The sequence below is a fragment of the Chiloscyllium plagiosum genome, chromosome 14 (assembly GCF_004010195.1).
Source record: "Chiloscyllium plagiosum isolate BGI_BamShark_2017 chromosome 14, ASM401019v2, whole genome shotgun sequence".
Taxonomy (NCBI): Eukaryota; Metazoa; Chordata; class Chondrichthyes; order Orectolobiformes; family Hemiscylliidae; genus Chiloscyllium; species Chiloscyllium plagiosum.
Genome location: NC_057723.1, coordinates 41,926,163 through 41,944,051, shown reverse-complemented (window position 1 = coordinate 41,944,051; position 17,889 = coordinate 41,926,163). Strand labels below are relative to the sequence as shown.

Below are 17,889 nucleotides of genomic sequence, written 5' to 3'. Positions count from 1 at the left end.
AACCTTGTTGGACGCTTTACTGAGGTCCATATGGATCACGTCCACCACTCTGCCATCGTCAATCCACTTCGGAAGACTCAGTCAAGTTTGTGAGACATGATTTCCCATGCACAAAGCCATGCTGACTATCCCTAATTAATCCTTGCCTTTCCAAATACATATAAATCCTATTCCTCAGCATTCCCTCCAACAACTTGCCCACAACCAATGTCAGGCTCACTGGCGTACAGTTCCATGGCTTTTCTTTATCACCTTTCTTAAATAGTGGCACCATGTTAGCTAACCTCCAGTCTTCTGGCACCTCATCTGTGACTATCGATGATACAAACATCACAGCAAGGGGCCCAACAATCACTTCCCTAGCTTCCCACAGAGTTCTGGAATACATCTGATCAGGTCCTGGCGATTTGTTCACTTTTATAGCTAACCTCCAGTCTTCTGGCACCTCATCTGTGACTATCGATGATACAAACATTCACAGCAAGGGGCCCAACAATCACTTCCCTAGCTTCCCACAGAGTTCTAGAATACATCTGATCAGGTCCTGGCGATTTGTTCACTTTTATACATTTCAAAACATCCAGCACTTCCTCCTCTGTGATATAGACATTTTTCAAGATGTCATCATTTATTTCCCCACATTCTGTATCTTCCATATCTTTCTCCACAGTAAACACTGATACAAAATACTCATTTACTATCTCCCCCATCTCTTGTGACTCAACACATAGGCTGCCTTTCTGATCTTTGAGGGGCCCTATTCTCTCCCTTACCATTTTGTCCTTAATATATTTATAAAAACCCTTTGGGTTGTCTGTAAGTCTATTTGCCAAAGCTATCTCATGTCCCGTTTTGGCCCTCTTAAGTATATTCCGGCTGCATGTTACTCTTAAGGATTCTCTCGATCTCTCTTGTCTATACCTTAGAAATGCTTCCTTCTTTTTCTGAACCAAAGCCTCAATTTCTTCAGTCATCCAGCATTCCCTACATCTACCAGCCTTTCCTTTCACCCTAACAGGAATATATTGTCTCTGGACTATTGTTATCTCCTGTTTGAAGGCTTCCCATTTTCCAGCTATCCCTTTTCCTGTGAACAACTGCCCCCAATCGGCTTTTGAAAGTTCCTCCGAACACTGTCAAAATTAGAACTTCAACTTTTTGATCTGGTCTATCTTTTTCCATGACTATTTTAAAACTAATAGAATTATGGTCACTGGCCCCTCGGTGCTCCCCCACTGACACCTCAGTCACCTGCCCTTATTGCCCAAGAGTTTTGCAGTCTCTCTTATAGGAACATCTATATACTGAATCAGAAAGTTTTCTTGTACATTCATAACAAATTCCTCTCCATCTAAACGCTTAACACTATGGCAGTCCCAGTCTATATTGTAAAGTTAAAATCCCCTACCATAACCACCCTATTACTCTTTCATATAACTGAAATCTCCTTACAAATTTGTTTCTCAATTTCTCTCTGATTATTCGGGGGTCTACAATACAATCTCAATATGGTGAGCATCCCTTTCTTATTTCTCAGTTCCACCCAAATAACTTCCCTGGATGTATTTCCGGGTATATCCTCCCTCAGTACAGCTATAATGCTATCCCTTATCAAAAAAGACCCCCCACCCCCCATCCTTCCTATCGCATTTGTATCCTGAAACATTAAGCTGCAAGTCCTGTCCTTCCCTGAGCCTCATTTCTGTAATTGCTATGATATCCCAGTCCCACGTTCCTAACCATACTGTGTTCACCTGTCTTTTCTGTTAGGCCTCTTACATTGAAGTAAATGCAGCTTAATTTATCAGTCCTAACTTTGTTCTTTCTTCCTTCCTTCCTACCTACCCTGACTGTTTGACTCACTCCCTTTTCTAACTGTACCAGTCTCAGATTGATTTCTTTCCTCACTATTTCCCTGGGTCCCATCACCCTCCACCCCACCTCACCTCACTCATTTAAATCCTCCCGAGTAGCTCTAACAAATCTCTGCCAGTATATTTAGTCCCCTTCCAATTCAGGTGCAACCCATCCTTTTTGTACAGGTCAGTGTACCCCAGAAGAGATTCCAATGATCCAAAAATGTGAACCCTTCTCCCATGCATCAGCTCCTCAGCCATGCATTCATCTGTTCTATCCTCCTATTCCTTCCCTCAACAGTTCGCAGCACCAGGAGCAATCCAGATATTACTGCCGTCAAGGACCTTATTTTTAGTTTCCTGCCTAGCCTTTTATATTCTCCTTTCAGAATCTCATCCTTTCCCCTTCCTATGTCGTTGATTCCAATGTGTACAATGACCTCCTACTGGTCCCTCTCCCCTTTGAGAACATTCTGAACCCTCAGAGATCTTTCATCCTGGCACCAGGTAGGCAGCACACCATTCTGATTTTTTGCTGCTGACGGCAGATACGTCTGTCTGTGCCTCTGACTAGAGTCCCCTATCACAATCGATTGCTTGGAACTCTATGTACCCCTCATTACATTAGGGCCTGTCTCAATACCAGAAGCTTGGCTGTTTGTGCTACATTCCCCTGAGGATACATCACCCCCTACATTTTCCAAGACAGCATACTTGTTTGAAATGGGTGGGCGGCACGGTGGCACAGTGATTAGCACTGCAGCCTCACAGCGCCAGAGACCCGGGTTCAATTCCCGCCTCAGGCGATTGACTGTGTGGAGTTTGCACATTCTCCCAGTGTCTCCGTGGGTTTCCTCTGGGTCCTCCGGTTTCCTCCCACAGTCCAAAAATGTGCAGGTTAGGTGAATTGGCCATGCTAAATTGCCGATAGTGTTAGGTGCAGGGGTAAATGTAGGGGAATGGGTCTGGGTGGGTGCGCTTCGGCGGGTCAGTGTGGACTTGTTGGGCCGAAGGGCCTGTTTCCACACTGTAAGTAATCTAATCTAATCTACCTACCTTTCCTGGAGTTAACCCATCTATCTAACTGCATTTCTGGCTTTTCTCCCTTCCTATAATGGCCATCCATCACATCCCCGAGCCCTTGTAAATTCCTCATTGTCTCTAACTGTTGCTCCAACCAATCCAGTTGATCTGATAGAATTCACAACCAAAAACACTTCCTGCAGACATAATCCTCAGTAACATGTAAACTTTCCATAAACTCCCACATCCAACAAGAACAACATATCACTCTACTAAAGGCCAACTTTGTTCCTTCACAATCTACAGACACAGAAAATAGCACCACTCACTTGTTCTAAAACAAACGTGCTTCAGGCTAACTTAGTACTTATGGTTTGTATTTTTAAAATTTTTAATCAAGACAGATTTCAATAAAACATATACTCAAGAAAGAACCCACGATACTTACTAATGTAGATTTATGGCAAGGTTTCACATTAAACGCTATGCACTTATCTGTACCTATGTTGTGAGTGCCTCTACAGATTCCTCCAAGATCAGTTGTGAATTTTGCTGTTTGGTATGTTTTCTTAGATGCGCTCTGATGTCCAGAGATGCATTAATTCAAATAGCAAAGGCAGTAACTGTGCAGATTCAGTTAGCAATGTTGGTTTCTTTCTCTTCCCTCCATCACCCCCTTGCTAACCACGTGCTCACTGTCTTCAGCTGTTTTTTTTCCCTTTTAGAAGTGCCGTTGGATCTGGATGGGTATATGAATAGGAAGGGTTTAGGGGGATATGGGCCAAATGCTGGCAAATGGGACTAGATTAGGTTAGGATATCTGGTCGTCCTGGACAAGTTGGATCGAAAGGTCTGTTTCTGTGCTGTACATCTCTATGACTCTAGATGCTGCAGACTTGCTGAGTTTCTCCAGCACTTTTTTTTTGCATTTCAGATTTTCAGCATCTATAGTTGTTTGCCTTTGCCTTAAGGGGTCAGTGTTGTTTTCTAAGCAATCAGCCACAGTGATGTGTGTAAATTTTTGTTATTGGCCTTTTAACTTCCCACAGCAAGTGTTATTAATTTTTTTTTAATTCTGATTTGAAAATAAGTTATAAATTGTCAAAATAAGATCAATGTCAAAAATCTTGGGGAGGCAATGGGAGGCCTGCTGTATCGTATTCCATTCACACACTCAGGGAGGGACAGGCCTTCCCTACATCAAGGAATTCTGGGATTTGGTCCCACTCACTGAGAGCAACCAAAAGGCCAGCTCCACTATTGAACAATGGGAAGCAGTCGAAGGGGGCATGTTTCACAGCAAAGGCAGGGTGCTGGCTCTTAGTGAATAAAGGTGAAGTTACCATTGTCCTAGAGGATCATCTGGCTACTCTCTCATTAGAGAGATAACTGGTGATGAGTTTATGGTAAGAGGGTCATCACATTTCAGGATAGTAGCAAGGCTGGGAAGTTGGGACCTTCATGGTAACCTTATTAGAATTGAATGCATGCTGTAGGTATCACTCTGCATTGCAAACCAACCTGCAGCCAACTGAGCTAACCAGCCTCCAACAGGACCAATGGTAGTCCAAAAGTCAGACATTGAACGGGTTAGAATGAGTGAATCCCCACCTCACAAGTTTTATTGTTGTGTTATGTTCCATATGCCATTAAATTATACCACCCGTGATGGGAGAAGGTGTCTAAGTTTGCATTATTTTCCAACTTAAGGGCCTGAATTGACAACAGGAAAGAAGGTATTCATAGACTTTCCTGCCATAGGCTAAGTTCAGACGAAGGCCAGAAACCCAACACCCTCATACCTGATTAAGGAATTCAGCCCAGACAGACTCATCACAGGGAAGGGTACAAGATTCCAGCCAATGAAAACATAACAAAAAGGAAAGATTCTAATAGTAGTAAAATTTTGTCAATATATTAACAATTTAGATTAGATTAGATTAGATTACTTTACAGTGTGGAAACAGGCCCTTCGGACCGACAAGTCCACACCAACCCGCCGAAGCGCAAACCACCCTTACCCCTACATTTACCCCTTACCTAACACTACGGACAATTTAGTATGGCCAATTCACCTGACCTGCACATCTTTGGAACTGTGGGAGGAAACCGGAGCACCCGGAGGAAACCCACGCAGACACGGGGAGAATGTGCAAACTCCACACAGTCAGTCGCCTGAGGCGGGAATTGAACCCGGGTCTCTGGCGCTGTGAGGCAGCAGTGCTAACCACTGTGGCACCGTGCCGCCCACGGTAATCAATTTCTTTGATTAGGTTTAACCAAGACATCTGGCGAAGACATCTGGAATTGTATATGCATTGCTGAAGTATAAGTTCCTACAGCTTGAACAGTTAGCAAAGTTTTTTGAAGAAATGGTAACTGCAGTAATGATTGACATAAGGCTCACCAGTTTGAGGCTGAAGGACCATCACACAGCAAGTACCTACTTAGATACAACGAAAAGTGCTCTGGATAGCTTATGGTTTCAAGAAGAAAAAAAATCAAGTTTAATTTAGCCATGACACGATCATAAATCTGAGTTATATCACATAAAAATAATGTTCAAATTTGCATCAGCCTCACGTTAGTAGCATAATCAACAATTTGCATTGATAGTGTGCCTTTAATATAAGGCACATATTATCTTCAAGGAGTATAAATTGGAGAAAATGCATTCCCAGCTGAAATGAATGGGATTAAATACAGATGACAGTTTTCTCTGCATTTGTGCTAATATAATTAAACCACAAGATCATTGAGAATCAATCCCAGTAACCTTCGAACTGTGAAAATGAAAATATGGTTTATTTACAACAGTAGGGTGTTAAGCAATCAGGCATGATATGGCTGGACTTGATCATGGTCGTAAATGGGAGCGATATATGTTTGGATAAAGCACATTAGTACCCCAAATCAACATTCCTCTGAAATAACGTTATTACTTTACATTGCTTCCGCTTCCGGTTGTCAGTTTCAGCTGTCCGCTGTAGTGGCCGGTATATTGGGTCCAGGTCGATGTGTTTGTTGATGGAGTTTGTGGATGAGTGCCATGCTTCTAGGAATTTCCTGGCTGTTCTTTGTTTGTCTTGCCCTATAATGGTAGTGTTGTCCCAGTCGAATTCATGTTGCTTGTCGTCTGCGTGTGTGGCTACTAGGGATAGCTGGTCATGCCAATATTCCAGCCACTGCAGCGGACAGCTGAAACTGACAACCGGAAGCGGCAGGGACAGGCCACTATAAATGCCGGAGGAAACACCACAGAAGCGCTTCACAGGAGGCTCCCAAGCACTGAGGATGTCACCTAGACAGGGGACGAAACGTTTGCAACAAAAACTTCCAGCTCGGCGAACAGAACCACAGCAACGAGCACCCGAGCTACAAATCTTCTCACAAACTTTGAATTACTTTACATTTCTCAGTCTTCATTTTTAGCTAAGGGGGTTAGAATGGCTGCTTTGTCATCATTCCAATCTTTGATCAAATATATCAAACTGAATTCACTGGGAATCATTGGAACCTCCCTACCATCTGAAGTCATCTCAAGCTCAAAGAACATGATTGTTAAAGTGGCGCTGGAAAAGCACAGCAGGTCAGGCAGCATCCAAGGAGTAGAAAAAAAAATCAACATTTTGGGCAAAAGCCCTTCATCAGGAATAGAGATAGGGAGCCTGCAAGGTGGAGAAATAAATGAGAGAGGGGTGGGGGTGGAGAGAAAGTAGCATAAGTACAATAGGTGAATGGGGGTGGGGATGGAGGTGATAGGTCAGAGAGGAGGGTGGAGTGGATAGGTGGAAAGGAAGATAGGCAGGTAGGACAGGTCATGAGGACAGTGCTGAGCTGGAAGGTTGGAACTGGTGTGAGGGGAGGGATGTGGCGAGGGGAAATGAGGAAACTGGTAAAGTCTACATTGATGCCCTGGGGTTGAAGTGTTCAGGGGCGGAAAATGAAGCGTTCTTCCTCCAGGCGTTGGGTGGTGAGGGAGAGGCAGTGGAGGAGGCCCAGGGCCTGCATGTCCTCGGCAGAGTTGGGGGGGGGAGTTGAAATGTTGGGCCACAGGGCGGTGGGGTTGATGGGAGCCTTCCACATCTTCCTTCCTCACCTCCATCCAAGGCCCCAAAAGAGCCTTCCACATCCAAAGTTTTACCTGCACATCCAGTGTCATTTATTGTATCCGTTACTCCCGACACGGTCTCTACATTGGGGAGACTGGACACCTCGCAGCAGAGCACTTCGGGGAACATCTCCGGGACACCCGCACCTATCAACCCCACCACCCTGTGGCCCAACATTTCAACTTCCCCTCCCACTCTGCCAAGGACATGCAGGTCCTGGGCCTCCTCCACTGCTGCTCCCTCACCACCCAACACCTGAAGGAAGAACACCTCATCTTCCACCTCAGACACTTCACCCCAGGGCATCAATGTGGACTTCACCAGTTTCTTTATTTCCCCTCCCCTCCACCTTTCCCCAGTTCCAGCCTTCCAGCTCAGCACTGTCCTCCCTTCCTTTCCACTCCACACTCCTCTCCACACTCCTCCACCTTCATCCTCACCCCCATTCACCTATTATATTCTATGCTACTTTCTCCCCACCCCCACTCTCATTTTTCTCTCCACCCTGCAGGCTCCTGCCTCTATTCCTGATGAAGGGCTTTTGCCCGAAACGTCGATTTTCCTACTCCTTGGATGCTGCCTGACATGCTGTGCTTTTCCAGCACCACTCTAATCCAGACTCTGGTTTTGAGGATCTGCTGTCCTCGTTTTTACCTACACGATTGTTAAAGGTTAGTTGTCTAAGCCCCAGGATAGAAGTCCATGAGGATCTTAGGGCTATATCTTAGGCTTTTTTTTTAAAAAAAAGCTGCTTCATCAGTGGCCTTGACATTCTCACTTCTGAATTTTGTGATGATGTTTACAAATAATTGAATGAATATTCAACTCCATTCAGCTTTAAAACAGCTGTTTAGGATTGGCTAGTGACCCTCAAGATATTCAATTATATGGTTTCTTTTGGGGGCGAAAGAAGGTGGAGAAAAAAAAGAGAGGTTTCACAGTATGAATCACATCATCCAATCTCTAGGGTTTAGTCTGTGTCTAGTGCACTCTGAAACAATATCTACACAAGAACTTACCATTGTTTGATATCCATTTTGCCTCAGGACCTAAAGATGAAAGTTGTCAGAGCTAGGAGCCTCACCAACCTTGAACTTTAGCATCATCTTTTGTACTTCCAAAAATGCATGTTGTTTACTTTAAAAATTTACTCAATTCTAATATTTCTTAACACCAACAACTTGGATGTTATTGCGATTTCAAATCTACCTGTTGGGATATGTTACAATACTTGTCTGGCAGATGGGACTTTAACTTGATACGACAACTGTGGCAAGATCCCAATTTACAATTATTTTAATCAACCCATTCAGATGTGTTATGACATCATTGAAGTAGATGAAACTTGGACCCAAGCCTTTGTACTCCAAGATGGGGGCACTATCAATGCCACAAGACCCCGACATACATTTGTACTTATTTTGAAGTCCCAAGAAAGTTTCATGAAAGTAATCAGATACAAAATGGATACTGATTTTTGTAAACATTGAATGATACTTTCATAAAGTACTAAACTCTTTATTCAGACAATATTTCCATTGTCATTGTTGAGTTGGTTAAATCTACTTCATAACTTGTTTTTCCTGACTTATTTGAAGAATGTAGTATTTGTTTTATATAAACAAACAGTAGGAAATCCAAAATTAAAAAACAGGAAGTGCTGAAAATACACTCCAACATCTGTGGAGAGAAAAATAGTGGGTAGAATTTACGGTCCTCTCCAGGAAGAGGCTAGGCACAGGTAGGCTGTAAGATGGAATAAGCAGAGAAGATAGAGAATTTAGGAAAGGCAATGGACTCAAACAGGAAGGATCAAGCATAGTCTTCTCATCTGATGTTAAGTCGAGGTCCTTAAATGATTTTTAAGTCTAACACCGCTGGTACTTTCCACTCAAACTCCAGAGAACCCCTTGATAACAAGAGGGGCAAATTTCTTTAGTTGAAAATCTTCCCCTTTAAAATACCTGTGCCCTTTAAACTGACTTATGTTCCTCCCTATTCTTCAGGGCATACCTGCCTGACCCTAATAAGTTTACCCCCTGATCTCTGGGTTCCAATGCTCCATTGATGGAGCTGTGGCCTACAGTAGTACTGGCAATGGTGTAACCATTTCCACAAGTTCCAATATGGTTAAAAACTGGGTTGCAACTATGTAATTAGTCATGAGACCAGCCCCCCCATCCCCACCCAGTATTTATATTGCCCCTTGTGATTTTTATTTTAGGCTAGCTTTTCCTTCTCATTCTTTTCAACAGTTTACATTTGTTTATATTTAAAAGTCACCTGCTTTTTGGTAATGCTTTCAAAGCTTTGTTACTAAACCAAGCCTGTTGATTATACCACTCTGCCAGCTATTTTTCCCCAATCACAGTCCATTTCTTTCCATGCTTCTCAACTACATTTCCATATTATTTCTCCTCATTCCACCTATTCTGAGTTTTGTCCAATAATCTTAACTTTCATTGTAATGCTTTCAACAATAACTAAAAGAAACAGATATACATTGGAGGAGATTTATGTCACTATTTGTATTCTAAAGTGGGAAGTTAGGGGCAATATGATCATTTTAATACCTTTGAAAAGCATAGGTTACACAGATTTAGTCTAGTTCTGCAAGTTTAGGGCTTTAGACAAAAAGGTGCATTAAATTCTAGAGAGGTTTATAAAAGAGGCAAAGAGGAACTTTATTACACAAACTTGATAGTGCTTCAAGGAACCTGGAAGTGAGTTCCAAAACCTAAGTGTCAATATGAAAGCTAGATTCAATAGTTAGCTGGAAGAAATGGAGACAAAGGGAAATGAGAGTATACTGAGTAAATGAAATTAGGGTCATTTGTTTACATGGAGGGTAAATGCTGACTAGGACTAAATGCATTGAATGAGCTCTTCATCTTGTAACTTGTTGGCAAGTGAATGACACAGAAGCACACCACTTTAAACATTTGGTGATCTCACCTAAAATTATTTTGCAAATTCATTTTGCAACATTATGTTGTAACTCATTATGATCTGGATGAGCAGCAGTTTTGGCAATAGTCAGAGTTATCCTTGTGGTATAAAATTGGTTGGGAGATTTTATATTTAAAAATAAACCAATGGAGAAAGTGTTTATTTTATAAAAAAGGTTTATTGACAATCTCTTACACTTCAAAACCAGACATAATCATAGCACTGCAGTAGATAAAAGGTAGCAATTAACTACCCTGCATCCACTACAGGAAGCTTGCACTGTTTGTATAAATGCAAGGTACTATGTTAGAGCAAGTCCAGCATGCCCATACAAATACAAAAATGGTTCAACTGATCAGTGCAAAAATGTGCAAACATTTAACAATACTGAACATCAGTAAAATAAATATCACAACTTTAAACTCTATTTTAATCTAGTACCACTTGCAACTAAACGTTAATGTAGAGTACCTTCACCTTCCAAAAGAAAAAAAAATTTACAGACGTGTTTCATGCTTTCATTTCCTTTCCCTCAGACCCCCATGCATGTTGCTCACTATACCATCACTGCATGCTTTTAATTGTCCTCATCCATAACCAAAAAAGTCTACTTCTAACAGTGGTATCAGTAAAAAGACAATAGGAAAACTGCATGAAAGTCCATTGTGGATCCTCTGCCTACTGCACTACCAACTTAATGCGATGGATGCTAGAGTAGGCATTATATATACACACAATATTCTGAATCCAAAATAATTAGTGAAGTTCAAGTTATTAACAGTTGTATTTTAGAGAAACACTTCTATTGCTGGCTTAATAGCACTTAAGTCTTATTCTTAATAGCACAAAAATTACCCTTGAAGAGCAAGTTTGGCATTCAATCAGCATTCTTCAACAATTGGTCCCACAGAAGAATATAACTTTCTTTTGACTAATCTAAAGCCTGGACTAAGTTTCAGAACCCTTCTTGATGATTGAGAGAAACAGGCCCCTATAGCGAAGAAGTCACTCAGACTTGGCCAGCTGTTATCATCTTGTTTAAAGACTAGAGTCAATTCAAAGGTAGGAATGACACTGCTGTCATAAACAATTTTGCCCAGCTTCTTACTTGTGTTCTCATGCTCCAGATTGATATAGATCACTGCACCACGCAGTCCACAAGGCTCATTGGCAGCCATTCGAAGTACATCTCGGGCTATTCTCCTACTCATGTACTGGGGGATCAAGAGCTCTTGGCAGTGCAGCTGAGATTTTTTTGAATTAGACAAGCAATGCTCTATCTGCTTAGCAAGATTTTGGCATGTCCTTTCTTCTAAGAATTCCTCCAGAAAAATAAAGTCATTACCAGATTGATTCAAGAAATAGGCATCTGAAAAAAAAATGTAATATGTGAAGACCTTTGAAATGCATTTTTAGGTAATGTATACTGACAAATATGATTCAAGATGATTTTATCCAAATCTGAAGTCAAATATTGATTTCAGCCATCTGAAGTTCACACCCTATGCCCAAAACTACGAGAATGTGGTACATTATCAGGTTCAATATTAGATATTATCTTCCAGCATTCAGGACATCTGAATGTTTTTCAAATAATATTCTCAGAGCCAAAAGTCTGATTGACTTGGAGTTACCATTTTAGAACAACTATTATTCCACATACAAGGGTGCATCTAGATTTTTTTTAATCTTTTCACTAAGCAAGAGTTTATTTAAAATTTAAATTTGCTGCACAAGTGCATTTACTGGTAAGTGATACTGCAGTATTAATATTCATGAAAATAAAATACAATACATTTTAATAGGGTATTACCATATTTAGTTTCAAGTTTGTGATTTCTGCTATGGACCATCCATTTAACTCCACTGAAATCTTTATCCCCTATGCGTTGCTCGTCAAAGCAACTAAAAATGGAGCATTTAATGCCATCACCTGAACAAACTTAATATTGCAGTTTTACCACATTTAGAATGGTTCTGTTCAATGCTTGAGAGGGGTAAGCGGTTACTATTTATTATTATGCAATTGCTATATCTTTATTCTGAATTCTCGATTCTAGAATAGCGATGATGTAACTGATTAGTTTGAATCGGAATTCAGATGGAAAATATTTTACAGAAGAAATGTGAAACAAAAACGCACGTTACTTCATAGGTTTGAGAGAGACACAAAACCTCATTTGAAAGGAAACACGTCAGGGTTTGGTCAGAAAAAAATCCCATAATTCAGTTTTAAGATTGCAGCAGTTTATCTAATTATTAATTTGGACCAGTTTAGGAAAAGTTTATATAAATTGAGAAAATTTAGAAAGAACCCCGAGTACTGAAAATGCCAAGACTTTAGTCACTTAGTATCGACTTGTTGCAATCAGCCCCAAGAACAAAGCGACCGAGCGACCCCATCAGCTCACCTGATCCAGGAATAAGGCTTTCGTCATCTGCGTTATAATGTCTCTCAAAAGGGATGTCACCATGTTTTATTTTCTTTGAACTTGTCACCGCTTCGCCTGCGAAACTGTGCTGAATGAGTTTCTTCACCAGCTGGACTACACTATCCCCTTCATCGCCTGTAGGGCTTGTCCTTTTACTGTAAACAGTCGTGCCCCCAAAAGTCTGAACGTACATCATCACCATCACTGCTAAGTGATGTGTCCCACCGTGTCCGGCCAGCTCTTCCTCTTCGTTAGCAGTACCGAATACAGATCAGAACCGACTGCAGCCACCGCTTTCTACTCGAACGTTGCATCAGCTGTTGAGAGGCACATGATCTGATGTCAAAAGACTAGGGCCCAACCCATCACACTCATTGGCTGTCGTACCAGAATTGATACATTGTAAAACCAATGAGAGAATTGTTACTATGTGCTGCGGTGAGTCCTAGATACAGAGGCGGAGCCTTTGTGACTCACTTTGACTGCAAGACGGGGTGGTAGAACTTTACTGTCTTTTCCCCTGCTTTAAACCAATCAACTAAGGTTTTATTTTAATACAATTTTGTCCTGAAACAGTCTCCTTTGTATTCTTCTTCTTTGAGATAAAAGTAACTTTCTCTTCAATTGTTCACTATTTTTGTTTTTGTTATTCCATGGATATCGATTATTATTGATCATGTCCGAAATAGCGAATATATTGATGGTGCCGTTAACATTGATTAATAACGATATCCAGTTTCTGACTTAAGGGGCATGTCTGTTGGAGAGTATATTTGTGGATTGTGCCTAACGCATTACAAAGACACATAGAGCATGTGGAGATCTGAAATTCGTAATACTTGGTGGTGGTCGTAATAGAGGAAGGGTGGGGAGATGTGGAGACTAGAATGAGTGTAGAAGAAAATTGGAGAATGTGAGCCCAACATCAAATTCCTTTGGTTCCATGGGTTGTTTCACGAATAATGGAATTGATGGGAAGTTCGGGGATGGTAGAGGTGAAATGGAACTGACCTGGGAGTTAGGGGTAAAATGCCAGGCTCATAAAATTACATGGATGGGTATATGAATTGGAATAGTTTAGAGGGATATGGGCCGAATGTTAGTTAATGGGACTAGATTAATTTTGGATATTTGGTCAGCATGGACATATTGGACCTAAGGGCCTAATTCCATGCTGTACACCTCAAACTGTAAGTGTGACAAAATGATGGGAACAATTGATATAATATGTTTTTCAGAAGCTATTCTAAAAATTAAAGATTCACTAGATTTGAAAGAGAAAGGTTTTTAAAAAGTGTGTTGAATTAAAAACATAAATTAGCATTGATTCTATTGACAAAGAAGATGACAGTAGTCTATATCCTCTAGAAATTCTGCACAGCCTAACTCCAGTAGACTTGCAATTGCGTAAGCCTAGACTTACTGTGACTATTAAAGAAGAAGGAATTATGGCATTGCTGCAAACCTTGAATCCTGAACAAAACTTTGACATGGAACAAGTTGGTAGATAGGAAACCATTTTACTCAATGGTAGATGATGCAAGTAAAACAGATAGATTTACAAATTCCTAAAATAACATTGAGCCTGTTCCCAATTAACTTTTGATATTCTATGTTGATGGACATGTAAGAAGGGCTCATGCCCGAAACGTCGATTCTCCTGCTCCTTAGATGCTGCCTGACCTGCTGCGCTTTTCCAGCAACACATTTTCAGGACATATAAGAAGGCCAGAATTTTGAAAAAAAAGTTTATCTGTGTTCTTATGTGTATGTTTGCATATGGCTAGCTTAATGTAGATTTTTCAATGTGAGAAGTTTTGATTTTGTTAAAAGTTTTTGGTGAAAGAATAACTAAGCATCCAGTATTTAAAGAAGTACTGTTGCAATAACGATACCAATTTCAGAATCAACTTAGTGTTATCATGGAGAAGGACATTCAGTCCATCACATCTATACAGACTCTCTTAATTAACAATCTTGCTTCATGCTATTCTCCTGCCTTTCCCCAATATCCTTGCATTTGTTTCAATTTAGGTATTCATCCAATGCCTGCTTGAAAGCGTCAATTGAACCTGCTTCCAATATATGTGCAGGTGGTACATTCCAGATCCACACCACCTTTTGTATGAAAAATACACTTTGCATTTGCTTCTTTGCAAATTACTTTAAATCTGTGTCATTTCATTATTGATCCTTCTACGAGCAGGAACAATTCCTCACTATCTATTCTATCCAGTCCCCTCATGATTTTGAAAATGCTATCAGTTTTATTTTAGCCTTCTTCTCTCCAGCTGTTCCAGTATCTCCATTCTATCATCCTAACTTATCCCTGGAACCATTCTTATCAATTTCTTCTGCACTCTCTCCATAATATTCACATCTTTCCTATAGTGTGGCACGCAGAACTGTACACAATGCTCTAACTCAATGCCTTACATAAGTTCAGCATCACCTCATGTACTTTAAATTCTATTATGGCAGCAGGAAGGGAGGAGCTCGGCCAGGAAGGAGAAGTCACTGGGCAGCAGGAAGAAGGGCAGAATCACCAGTGACCGGAGGAAGATGACCAAAGGAATTAAGGTCCAGATGCCTGGAGGGCAGATTTGGGTGCCTCAGAAAGCAGCGAAGGAGTGCTGAGCTGCTATCTGTGGGGGGGGGCCCGAAACCCAGCCAAAGTTGGGAGGAGGAGACAGTGGTCCTGTGGGCTCTGGGCCAGTGGCAGGGGCTGAGGGAGCAGAGGAAATTAATTGACCTGTCAAGTAAAAATAAGAAATAAAAAAAAGCCCAGGATACTTTTTATTAATTGCTCTCTCAATCTGTCCTGCCACCTTCAGTGCCCGTGCACATATCCACCCAGGTCCCTCTATCTCTGCATCCATTTTAGAATTGTACCCTTTATTTTCTACTGTCTGCCAACATTTATCCTACCAAAATGCATCAGCACACACTTCTCTGCATTGAATGTCTCTTTTAACTACCTGCACACTCTACCAACTTGTCTTTGTCCCTAGGTAATTCTACACTGTCTCCCTTACAGTTGATAATGCTTCCAAATTTCATATCATTTGCAATCTTTGAAATTGTACCCTGCATACCAAGATTTAGATCATTAATATATATCAGAAAAAGCAAGGCTGCCAATATCGACCCCTGGGAAGTTCCATTACAATCCTTCCAACAACACAAAAAAGATCCATTGATCATTACTCACTTTTTCTAATACTCAACCAATTTTGTATCCATGTTTCTACTGCCCCATTTATTCATGAGCTACAACTTTTCTCTCAAGGCTGTTTTGTGGCACTATATGGAACACCTGGAGCTCAGTGTCTATCATGTCAACATTACCCTCATCAATGTTCTGTCTTCAAAAAACTCCCAACAAGTTAGTTAAAATGATTTTCTCTTTAAAAGTTTATGCTTGCTCTTCCAAATTAATCCACATTTTTTTCTCACGTGACTATTAACTCTACCCTGAATAATTGTTTTTAGAAACTTCCCCACCATTAATGTTAAGCTGACTAGTTTGTAATTGCTGGGATTATTCTAAAAGTTTTGTTTAATGAACCAGGGTGTGATATTTGCAATTCTGCAGTCTTCTGGCACCTCCATTAAGTTTGAGGGAAAGATTATGACGAGTGCCCCTTCAATTTCCAGTTTCACTTGCATCAATATTTTGGGATACATTTCATCTAGTGCTTTTTCAACTGAAAGGACCAACCAGTAATCCAATGCTTCTAATTAATTTTAAATGCTTTTAGTGATAAATAGGGAATGTTTCTCCTGATCTGCCTTTTTATGTCCCTCAGAACATTTGCATTTCAATCAGATCCCCCTTCAACCTTCCCTCTCTAAGGAAAATTACCCCAACCTACCTAGTCTCTCTTCATGGCTGAATCATGAAAACTACATTCTGGTGAATTTCATCTGTACCCTCCCTAGTGTAACCACCTTCTTCATATTGTATGGTGACCAAGACTGCTCACAGTACTCTAGTTGTAATTTAATTGAGGTAATAAAATGCTTGCTCTTGTTTTCAATGCTTTGATTAATTATCACACCTATCCTATATGCCTAAATGTCTTAACCATCTTATATATCTGTCCTGATGCCTTCAAGGATCTATGAACATGCACACCAAGGTCCCTATGATCGTCTGGACTTGCTTGGATCCTATCATTCTGTGTATGCTCTATTGCCTTAGCCCTCCCAAAATGCATCACCTCTTGGTGAAATGTATCACCCTCTAACATTCTCTCTTACTTCACACATATTTTTAGATTAGATTAGATTACTTACAGTGCGGAAACAGGCCCTTCGGCCCAACAAGTCCACACCGACCTGCTGAAGCGCAACCCACCCAGACCCTTTCACCTAACACTACGGGCAATTTAGCCTCGCCAATTCACTAACCTGCACATTTTTGGATTGTGGGAGGAAACCGGAGCACCTGGAGGAAACCCACGCAGACACGGGGAGAATGTGCAAACTCGGGAATTGATCCCGGGTCTCTGGCTCTGTGAGGCAGCAGTGCTTACTACTGTGCCACCGTGCCACCCACAATCTGCCGAGTTATTTTGTTAATTGCAAATGTTTTGTGGACTTTTGTTAATATATAGGAATTGTAAATAAAAACAGTTTTATAATTTCAAAATTGCTTTCAAACTTTCAACTTAATTGTTTTGGGTCATTTAGTTGCGAACTTCTGGTGCAAGTTTGACACTTAAATTTCTAAAACATTATTTACATTACTCATTTTCTATATTCCAACTTTTCTGTATGATATAGTTTATATATTTTGATAACTGTACAGAGCAACAAACATATAAATAATAATAAGCATTTCTAGATTCTTTCCATTTCATTTTGAGGATTCTTATATCAGTTTTAATTTGTTTTCGAAAATGTGAACGATATTGACAGAGATGCACTTAATTTTTTTTCTCTGTTATTTCATGGGATGAGGTCAGTGCTGACAAGGTCACTATTTGTTGCCCATCCCTAACTAACCTTGAAATGAGTGACTTGCTGGACCATTTTAGAAGTTATTAAAAGTCAACCACATTATTGTGGATCTGGAGTCACATTCGGCTAGACGAGATAATGACGGCAAATTTTCTTTCCTAAAGAATGTTATTAGACCAGGTTAGTTTTAGGAGAAAGTGAGAACTGCAGATACTGGAGATTGAGTCAATAAGTGTGTGCTGGAAAAGCACAACACATCATGCAGCATCCATGGAGCAGGAGAATCAAAGTTTTGGACATAAGCCCTCAACAAGAATGAGGGGGGAGGTGGGAAAAGGGGACTGAGAAATAAATAGGAGAGTGGGACTGGGGGAGAAGGTAGCTTGAAAGGTGATAGGTAGATGCATATGGTAGATTATGGTGATAGGTCGGAGGGGAGGATGGAGCAGATAGATGGGAAGGAAGATGTACAGGTAGGACAATACAAGAAGGCAGTGTCAAGTTAGAGAGTTGGATCTGGGATGAGGTGGGGGTAGGGGAGATGAGAAAACT

General features: G+C 40.8%; 1 protein-coding gene and 1 long non-coding RNA gene across 2 annotated transcripts in view; one reads left to right on the top strand and one right to left on the bottom strand.

Moving 5' to 3' along the window:
* The window catches only part of LOC122556678, a 56,271-nt gene that overhangs the window by 14,085 nt on the left and 24,297 nt on the right, over nt 1-17,889 (top strand). The window lies entirely within an intron of this gene.
* si:ch211-39i2.2 (DNA damage-inducible transcript 4-like protein-like) lies at nt 10,099-12,712 on the bottom strand. Its single transcript, XM_043703702.1, has 2 exons — nt 12,352-12,712; nt 10,099-11,309 (listed from the first exon to the last, which is right to left on the bottom strand). Exons 1-2 carry the CDS (start codon nt 12,572-12,574, stop codon nt 10,822-10,824), a joined length of 711 nt encoding a protein of 236 aa, XP_043559637.1. The 5' UTR covers nt 12,575-12,712; the 3' UTR covers nt 10,099-10,821.